The 10,191-nt window shown below is 46.8% G+C and overlaps 1 protein-coding gene across 3 annotated transcripts in view; it reads left to right on the top strand.

The window, feature by feature from the left end:
- nr1h4 (nuclear receptor subfamily 1, group H, member 4) overlaps positions 1-10,191 on the top strand; it is a 117,441-nt gene that overhangs the window by 73,225 nt on the left and 34,025 nt on the right. For all 3 annotated transcript variants that reach the window (XM_043708719.1, XM_043708720.1, XM_043708721.1), the window contains 4 exons: positions 3,011-3,144; positions 6,150-6,248; positions 8,019-8,118; positions 9,805-9,951. In XM_043708719.1, coding sequence (XP_043564654.1) covers positions 3,011-3,144; positions 6,150-6,248; positions 8,019-8,118; positions 9,805-9,951 — 480 coding nt within the window. The remainder of the gene's footprint in view (positions 1-3,010; positions 3,145-6,149; positions 6,249-8,018; positions 8,119-9,804; positions 9,952-10,191) is intronic.

Raw genomic sequence — 10,191 nt, 5'->3', positions numbered from 1 at the left:
TACCCTCTCCCTTTCAAATTGCAGATTGAAGCTTATTGTATTATGGTCACTATTACCCAATGGCTCCATCACTTCTAGGTCCCTGACCAATTCTGGTTCGTTGCACAGTTGCAGATCCAGAATTGCCTTCTCCCTGGTCGGCTCCAGCACCAGCTGTTCTAAGAATCCATCTCTGAGGCACTCCACAAAGTCTCTTTCTTGAGGTCCAATACCATCCTGATTCTCCCAGTCTACCTGCATGTTGAAATCCCCCATAACAACTGTAGTAACATCTTTGCGACAGGCCAATTTCAGCTCCTGATTTAACTTACATCCGACATCCAGACTACTGTTTGGGGGCCTGTAGATAACTCACAAGAGGGTCTTTTTACCCTTAGTATTTCGCAGCTCTATCCACACTGACTCGACATCCTCTGATTCTCGGTCCCCCCGCGCAAGGGACTGAATATCATCCCTTACCAACATGGCCACCCCACCCCCTCTGCCCGTCAGTCTGTGATGTAAAGGAATAATGCAGGGAAATGACATTGAATTTGGACAATTGGTCATGCTCTTACTGACTCAATCACTGCAGAATCCCTACAGTGTGGAAACGGGCCATTTGGTCCATCAAGCTCACACTGACCCTCTGAAGAACATCCCATTTTTTTGTGATTGGAAGCCTCTGTCGATAGTGTACCACGGGATCGGTATTGGGACCCTTGCTGTTTGTTATATACATTAACAACTTGGGTGTGAATGTAGAAGGTTTAATTAGTAAGTTTGTAGATGTAACAAAATTGGTGGTGTAGTGATAGTTGATAGTTGATATTGATCAGCTGGTAAACTGGGCAGAGCAATGGCAGATAGAATTTAATCCTGATAAGTGGGAGGTGATACACAATGAATGGTAGGTCCCTAGGGAGTGCTGAGGAATGAAGGAACTTTGGTGTACATGTCCATAGATCCCTGAAGCTGTCAGCACGAGTGGGCAGGTGGGGAAGGAGGGATATGGGGGCTTGCCTTTATTACCAAGGACTTAGAATATAGGACACAATCCACTCCACCAGACCACTCAAACGTAACAAACCTGCGAGGAAACCGGGTAAACGTGCCGACCTGCTAGTAAGACTGAGACTACACAGTTTCAAGATCCCCCTTCCTAGCTTACTCGGAGCAAATGTGCAATCTCTGGAGAACAAGGTGGATGAACTCAGATCACGGCTCAGCTTCCAGCAGGAACTGTGGCACTGTGTGCACTCTGCTTCATGGAAACCTGGCTCAACCTCTTCATTCTAGGAGAAAGTGAGGACTGCAGATGCTGGAGATCAGAGCTGAAAATGTGTTGCTGGAAAAGCGCAGCAGGTCAGGCAGCATCTAAGGAGCAGGAGAATCGACGTTTCGGGCCGATCTGCTGCGCTTTTCCAGCAACACATTTTCAGCTCAACCTATTCATTCCCACCTGCGCACTTAAGGCTGATGTTTTTTCTATCCCCATGACAGACGTGTCGAAGACCAGAGGGCATAGGTTTAAGGTGAGGAGCAGGTGGTTTAGAGCAAATCTGAGAAAGAGGTTTTCCACCCAGAGGGCGGTAGAAATATTGACTGTGCTGCCTGAGAGGGTGATGGAGGCAGAGACTCTCACAACATTCCAGAAGCTTCGTGGGGCTCAGTGGTTAGCACTGCTGCCTCACAGCACCAGGGAGCCAGGTTCGATTCCAGCCTTGGGTGACTGACTGTGTGGAGTTTGCACATTCTCCCCGTGTATGCGTGGGTTTCCTCCGGGTGCTCCAGTTTCCTCCCACAGTCCAAAGATGTGCAGTTTAGGTGAATTGGCGGTGCTATATTGCCCATAGTGTTAGGTACATTAGTCAGAGGGAAATGGGTCTGGGTGGGTTACTCTTCGGAGGGTCGGTATGGACTTGTTGGGCCGAAGGGCCTGGTTCCACACTCTAGGGAATCTAATCTAATCTAATCTTCTGGATGAGCGATTAAAATACCAGGGCACGATAGGCTATGGACCAAGTGCAGGTCATTGGGATTAGTGTAGATTGGTGTTTGTTGGTCAGCACAGGCATGGTGGGCTGAAGGGCCTGTTTCTACACTGTATGACTCTATGACTCAATGGCATTTATATAGTACCATACTAACATGTATCAAGGCCATTTACAAGAATATAATCAGACAAAATTTGAACTGAGCCACATAAGGAGTATTAGGTCAGATGGGCAAAGACCCTGATCAAAGTGACAGGTTTTAAGGGTTGGCTTAAAGGAGACCTGAGAGGCAGAGAGGCTCAGTCATAGAATCCCTCCAATGTGGAAGCTGACCATTTGGCCCATCAGGTTCACACTGACCCTCCAAAAAGTATCCCACTCAGACTCACTCCCCCCCATAACCCTGCATTTCCCATGGCTAACCCACCTAACCTGAACATCTTGGGACTGTGGTGGGAAACCAGAGCACCCAGAGGAAACCCACGCAGACACGGGGAGAATGTACAAACTCTACACAGACAGTCACTCAAGGTTGGATTCAAACCTGGGTTCCTGGCGCTGTGAGGCAGCAGTGCTAACCATTGAGCAAAGCTGCCATTAAGGAGAGAACCCCAGCTGAAGACATGGGCGCAAACGGAGGTTTGACTGATGGCTCTACCAATCAGAGCCCATTTCCCAACCAATCAGCTCACTCATCCCCTGAGGTGTAAATTGTTTCCTTGGCAACTGGTAATCTGGTGAGTCTCCTCTCGAGAAGGTCAAAAAGCCTCAACAGAATATCCTTCCTTTAATAGTAACACAGTTGGGGGATGTTCAAGAGGCCAGATTTAGCTGGGTGTAGAGATCTTAGAGGATGCTAGGCTTGGAGGAGGTGACAGAGGTCAGGGTCAGCAAGGCCTCATGAGATCTTCCTTTTTGGAAAAATTGATGCGTTGGTGATGATTGGGTTCTACAGCACTGGAGACATTGAATTGTACCTAGAAATCTTTGAAATGAAGCCAATTTAACATAGCAACATCATTCTATGCTTCCAGGTCTATTAACTGAAATTCAGTGCAAATCAAAGCGACTGAGGAAAGCCCCAACACTGCCTTCAGTGGAGCCCAGCCAAGAGACTGCTGATGGAGTCGATTCCAAACTAGTGACCTCCACAACAAGACACAACAAAGTAAAAATGTTCACCGTTTTCCCTTTGTACCGTGCCATTCAGATTTCCTTTTCCTGAGAAAGTGTAAAAATGGTCTTGATTTCCAACAGGGATGGGGTTTCCGGGAGGGGCAAGTGTGACGGGACCTTCAGCAGCAGGTGGCAATAGTGAGGGAGGACACTGAGCGGAGCAACTCGAGCAGCCTAGCGGCCGCTCTCTGGGGAAAAGAGAGTCTTTGGCAGAGGGAGGCCTGGCCTCATGTGAAAGGTGAAGATAGACAAAGGATCTCCTTAACCAGCGATGAACTACGGGAAAACCAACAAACTGCAGATGCTGGGAATCAGAAATAAAAATAGAAAGTGCTGGAAAAACTCAGCAGGTCTGTGGAGGGAAAGCAAAGTTAACATTTCAGGCCCAGTGACCTTTCTTCAAAACTGATTGTAGCTCAGAAAAGGTTGGTATCTATGCTGAAGATGGGGCGGAGAGAAGAGATGGAGGAGTAAATGATTGGTAGAGAGCGAGCCCAGAGAGAGAGAAAAACAGTTGAGCAGACCTTTCCCCATTCCTATGTCTGCCCAACTGTTTCTCTCTCTCTCTGGGCTGCATCGCCAACTATCGTTTACTCCTTTCCTCCCCCCTAACACGCCTTCTCTAGCGGATATACCAACCTTTTCCGAAACATTAACTCTGATTTTTCTCCATAGATGCTGCCAGACCTGCTGAGTTTTTCCAGAAATTGCTCTGTGTTTGATATAAACCACAGGCTTAATTCACTTTTGGAATATTATGCTGTAGAAAATATATTGTGAAACTTGAAAGAGTTCAGAAAAGATCTACAAGGATGTTGCCAGGGTTGGAGGATTTGAGCTATAGGGAGAGGCTGAACAGGCTGGGGCTGTTTTCCCTGGAGCGTTGGGGGCTGAGGGGTGACCTTATAGAGGTTTATAAAATCATGAGGGACATAGATACGGTAAATAAACAAAGTCTGTTCCCTGAGGTGAGGGAGCCAGAACTAGAGGACATAGGTTTAGGGTGAGAGGGGAAAGATTTAAACATGACTTTTTCACGCAGAGGGTGGTACGTGTATGGAATGAGATGCCAGAGGAAGGGGTGGAGGCTGGTACAATTGCAACATTTAAAAGGCATCTGGATGGGTATATGAATAGGAAGGGTTTGGAGGGATATGGGCCAAATGTTGGCAAATGGGACTAGATTAATGTAGAATATCTCGTCAGCATGGACGAGTTGGATCGAAGGGTCTGTTTCTCTGCTATACAGCTCTATAACACAGTACAGCAGTTTTCCAGATAACCTTAATTTCTTGTCATATTTAGAAAGGCCTGAGGTTGGTGGAATTTCCTGCTTCATGATCTTTGGGCTGTCCACACATCTGAACCTTTGGCTGTGCAATAGAAGAAACGGGTCCATTAGGTCCCTTTTAAACCTTCCCCCTCTCACCTTAAACCTATGCCCTCTAGTTTTGGACTCCCCTACCCTGGGGAAAAGGTTTTGACTATTCACCATTGACCTCACCAGCCTGTTCCGGCATTCAGTCTGATTGTGGCTGACCAGCTTCCTGCCTGCTCACTGTACCCCTTGACTCCCCAAGAGGTCAAACTTCTCAGCAAGACATGGATTTATTGAACAAACAAGTTTTCAGAACCTTTGGAGGTAGAGAATTCCAAAGGTTCACAGCTCTCCAAGTAAAGACACCTCCATTGTTGGTCTGAAATGGTTGAGGAGAAAGTGAGGACTGCAGATGCTGAAGATTAGAGTCGAGAGTGGAAGAGCACAGCAGGTCAGGCAGCATCCCAGGAGCAGGAGAATCAGCGTTTTGGGCATAAGCCCTTTATCAGGAATGAGGGGGTGGCCTTTCTGCTGAGAGATAAATGGGAGGGAGAGTGGGGCTGGGGGGAAGGTAGCTGCGAAGGTGATAGGTAAATGGATGTGGCGGGGGTGAGAGTGATAGGTTGGAGGGCAGGGTGGGGCGGATTGCTGGGAAGGAAGATGAACAGGTCATGAGAGGGCGGTAAGAGTTTCAGTGCAGAGGGGATGACCGGGGGGTGCAGTGAGAGAGAGACTTCCTGAGATCCTTGTACATGGAGGGAGAGAACTTCTGCAAGGTAGGCATCCTTGGAAGCGGCTTGGAAATGAGTCAGCCCTTATCCAGAGTCTTTGACCCCGTGTTCGATGTCCAGGAGATCACACCATGCTCCGATCAAGCCCTGAGTACTTGGGATAGGTGAAATCCCAGTCAACGAGAACGTCAGCATGTCACATTGTGATTGGAATTCCTGGAACTTCCCATAAGCCTGGTCCAATGCCAAACTGAATCCAAAGTGGATATCTGGGATCAGGAGGGCACAGCCAACTTTGGTAACTGAGTGTGTATAAATGATTGTGATTAGCAGATTACTGGGGAAAGGCTAGAGCAACAGTAAAGGTGATGAAACTATTGTCAAACTTGCGTAAAACCTCATCTGGCTCACTAATTTCCTTTTGGGAAAGGAAGTCTGCCATCCTTATCTGGTCTGGCCTACATGTGACTCCAGACCCACAGTTGACACTCTGAAATAACTGAGAAAGCCACTCAGTTCAAGTTTACTTTGGGATGGCATCAAATTCCAGTAACACCCCACGACAGAGCATAAGAAAGACAGCAATTGCTGGAGAAACTCAGCAGGTCTGGCTGTATCTGTGGAGAGAGAAAAACAGAGCTTTGGGTCCGGACAGCCTTCTTCAGAATGAAGAAAGCTCTGAGGTTAACAACTTTTGACAGGACTATGTAACCAACTCTTCATGTTGATCAGTCCTGGTCGCTGCTGTCACAGTCCTAACTCAGTCAGGTTGACCCCAACACTGGAATTTCACAGTCTCCCTAGGAGTGGGTATGGAGGGGATTTCTGCAGGAGAGCAGGGGGAGAAGACTCTGCATTAGTGATATGGGATGATTGTTCAGTCGAACCACAATTATTCTTTGTTTCACATTTGAGTTAAGGTTTTGATCGTGTTTCTGATACTTCCAGCACAAAATAGAGTTCACCCAGAAGCAACAAGATCTACTGAGGCATATCCTTGATGCTTTTTCCAAGTATCGAATCCCTCAGGAAGTCACCAAGAAGCTAGTAAGTAATGGGAGGATGAGTGTGCCTTTATTTAGTGTTATTTTACATCCCAAAAGCAAATGAATTAATCTTTTCCCTTTCAAATTTGCTTAAACTTTGTTATATTGATGAGACCAATAAGCAGCCAATGTTTACGGAGCAAACATCAAGAGCAAATGAATGAATAATGACAGAAATGTAAGTTTTAGTGAGTTCAGCTGATGGGAAGATATTAGCCAGGTCAGAGATCCCCAACATTTTCTCACTGAGGGACACTTTTCAATTTCTCTCTCCTTTGGGACCAGGGCGAGGAAATTTCAGAAAGCTGTGGATCTACAAAACAGTGAAATGTATATTTCATAAAATAAATCCAAAGCAATAAATCGATCATTTAAATAAATGAGCATTAAATAAAAATGACCATTAAAAAGTGCCAAGAGACTGCACATTTCATAATGTATAATTAATTTGTGTCTCTTAACTTGAAGGCTGCATTGAAATGGCATGCCATCATTGTGTTCTGTTTGTGTTCTCAATTTAATCAGTCACCTTTGCAATGATGAGTCTAATAACGTTACTGCCACTCCCTACTCTGTGTGCTGATTGAATGGTCTCATAGTCCTATAGCCCCGAATCTGGGTCACAGAATGATTAACTCCCCTCCTGACTCCCCTCCTGACTCCCCAAAGCATGTCCACCATCTACAAGGCACAAGTCAGGAGTGTGATGGATGGTTGCCTGGATGAGTGCAGTCCCAACAATACTCCAGTAACACAATACTACCCAGATCAAGCTAGGCTGCTTGATTGGCAACACACTCACAAATATGCTCCACCACCGACGCTCAGTAGCAGCAGTGTGTATTATCCACAAGATGCCCTGCAGAAATTCACCAAAGATCCTCAGAAAGCACCTTCCAAACCCATGACTACTTCCATCTAGAATCTCAGGGGCAGCAGCTGTATGGGAACACCACCCCCTGCAAGCTCCCCTTCAAACCACTCACCACCCTGACTTGGAAATATATCGCAGTTCCTTCACTGTCGTTGAATCAAAATCCTGGAATTTCCTCCCTAATGGCAAAGTGGGTGTCTAATTTCAAAAGGGTACTCTACCACACCTTCCCGAGGGCAATTAGGGATGGGCAACAAAACTTGATGTTGCTAGGGATGCCCAGTCAAGTCACCATAGTCTTACCTGACCATAGGGGTGCTCTCTCATTAGAGAGAGGTGACTAATAGTGGTCTAACCTGAGGGGTCACCATGTCTCAGGCAAGGGGAAGGGGTTGAGAAGGAGAGTCCTTCCTGGTAACCTCAGCCGGTGATGGGGATTGAACTCACCAGTACACACTACTTCACAACCAACCATCACATACACACACACACACTCAAATCCGAGCAGGCTGGATAGTGACCCATTCTCTGATCTTGTAAAACCGTAAGAAGGGAATGTATGAAAAGAACTTCAATGATTGAATCCAAGAGTGCAACATTTTTTCCACAACTCTAGAAAGTGGTAGAAGTGAGTTCAATTACAACAGTTAAAAGGTATTTTACTAGGTACATGATTAGGAAAGGTTTAGAGGGATTTGGGCCAAATGCAGGGAAATGGGACTAATTCAGTTTTGGAAATCTGGTCAGCACGGACTAGTTGGGCTGAAGAACCTGATTCTCTCCTGTATACCTCTTTGACTCTATATCTGAGCTATTCTTAGAATTTATTGGGAAAGCGGAGTAAGAATGACCTACACAATGGAGGGTGTTGACTGCTCGGTGTGTGTCTCTCTCCAGCTACAACAGAGAAGCAGCACTGAGGAGAACTTCCTCCTGCTCACTGAAACAGCCACCAGCCATGTACAGGTGCTTGTTGAATTCACAAAGAAGTTGCCCGGTAAGTGACATGATTTGTCATTTCTTTCATTCACTCCTGGGGAGGGGAGGCCTGGAGGTTTTGCTAAAAGGCTGATATATATTACCCCGTCCCTCAGGCCCCCTCGAGAGGGTGCTAGGGGCTGCTTTGTGAAGATTCAATGCAATCGAGGCTCTCGCCTCAGTGAGTTGGGGGATGGGGAGTGGTAAGGAGTAGCTATGTGGTGCCACAAACAGACTCAGACAGGGGAAGGCCAGTGAGATATCTTCTCTAAAGGGACTATACTGAACTAATTGGGGATTTTAATAAGGAAAGCTTCTGTAGCTTAGGAGTAGACTTAAACTCTAATAATTTGGGAAGAGGAAATACTGGAGGGCACAGCACCATCCCAAAATGTTTTGAATCCTTCTCCCAGAGGAAACAGACACATTAAAGGGAGCATTTGTCGAACAAATGGCAGTTGGGAGGTGAAATTCTCAGTTATTATCTTCATACAACTGCATTCACCTCAGCCACTCCCTGTCCTCCTGAGGGCCACACTCTCACATTGCAAATGTCTGGGTAAAGACATTTCCCTTCAAATCCCATTTGGAATGATTAATGACTTTCTTATAATGATGGGGCCTAGTTTTGAAAATTCGGTAATACAGGAATTGGGCTCCCATTGCAGTGACCGTAGGAAGTCTTGGTGAAATGGGTGTTTCTGGATTACCTGTTTCTTTTCTAGTGACATCATCACTAAACTACTGCACCTCACTGCCCAGATCTCCAGATGTTCCTCTCTACGTAGGCAGACACAGACAATGAAATTCAGCATCACGTCCAATGTACCTCAGCCTCTGGACAATTGAGGAAAAGAGGATTAAAGATGAAGGATTCAAACCTCAGTCTAAGACTCTGGTTTTCCAGGTCGCATTGGTGCCTGACTTCCTAAAGACTTTGGTATATTTGGACAATCTACCACAGCACCTGAAAGTGCTGGATGAGTAACACCAGAGGACTTGAGAAGATCCTCCAAATCTGGTGCTAAGAAAGATGGTCCCACAGGAAGGTCCCATCCCAAGCCAATCAAGAGCAATGTAGATTAGATTACTTTACAGTGTGGAAACAGGCCCTTCGACCCAACAAGTCCACACCGACCCGCCGAAGCGCAACCCATCCACACCCCTCCATTTACCCCTTACCTAACACTACGGGCAATTTAGCATGGCCAATTCACCTGACCTGCACATCTTTGGACTGTGGGAGGAAACCGGAGCACCCGGAGGAAACCCACGCAGACACGGGGAGAACGTGCAAACTCCACACAGTCAGTCGCCTGAGGCGGGAACTGAACCCGGGTCTCTGGCACTGTGAGGCAGCAGTGCTAACCACTGTGCCACCGTGCCGCCCACGGTGTAGTAGTTTAGTGATGATGTCACTAGAAAAGAAACAGGTAATCCAGAAACACCCATTTCACCAAGACTTCCTACGGTCACTGCAATGGGAGCCCAATTCCTGTAGCGGAGCTGGTATTAGACTGGGGTGGACCCAAGAGTTGAACCACCACCAATCATCTCTCTCTCTCTCACTCTCACTCCCTCTCTCTCTCTAGTAAGAAAGAAGCTCAATGGCCCTTTGGGACTATGATGAGGGAGTTTTCCCAGTGAAATATGGAGCATTGGCCGGAGGTAAGGTGGCTAATTCTGCCTCTGCTTTACTCTGCAGGGTTCCAGATGTTGGACCATGAGGATCAGATAGCCCTGCTGAAAGGCTCTGCTGTTGAGGCCATGTTCCTTCAGTCTGCTCAGATATTCAGCAGGAAGATTCCTTCGCAGCAGAGTGAGTTGCTGGAAGATCGAATCCGTCACAGTGGTAAGTCTGAAGAACCCATTTAGAATGTGTGTGTGTGTGTGTGTCTGTTTGTGTGAGTGTGTGTGTGTCTGTGTGTGTGTCTGTTTGTGTGAGTGTGTGTTTGTGTGTGTGTGTCTGTTTGTGTGTGTGTCTGTTTGTGTGTGTCTGTGTGTGGGTGTGAGTGTGAATGTCACACACACATTCACACTCACACCCACACAGACACAGACACACACACACACACTCACACCCACACACAGG

Source organism: Chiloscyllium plagiosum, chromosome 19 (assembly GCF_004010195.1).
Source record: "Chiloscyllium plagiosum isolate BGI_BamShark_2017 chromosome 19, ASM401019v2, whole genome shotgun sequence".
NCBI classification, from domain to species: domain Eukaryota; kingdom Metazoa; phylum Chordata; class Chondrichthyes; order Orectolobiformes; family Hemiscylliidae; genus Chiloscyllium; species Chiloscyllium plagiosum.
The sequence above is the reverse complement of the archived record's forward strand: the minus strand, read 5'-3'. Positions and strand labels throughout refer to the sequence as shown.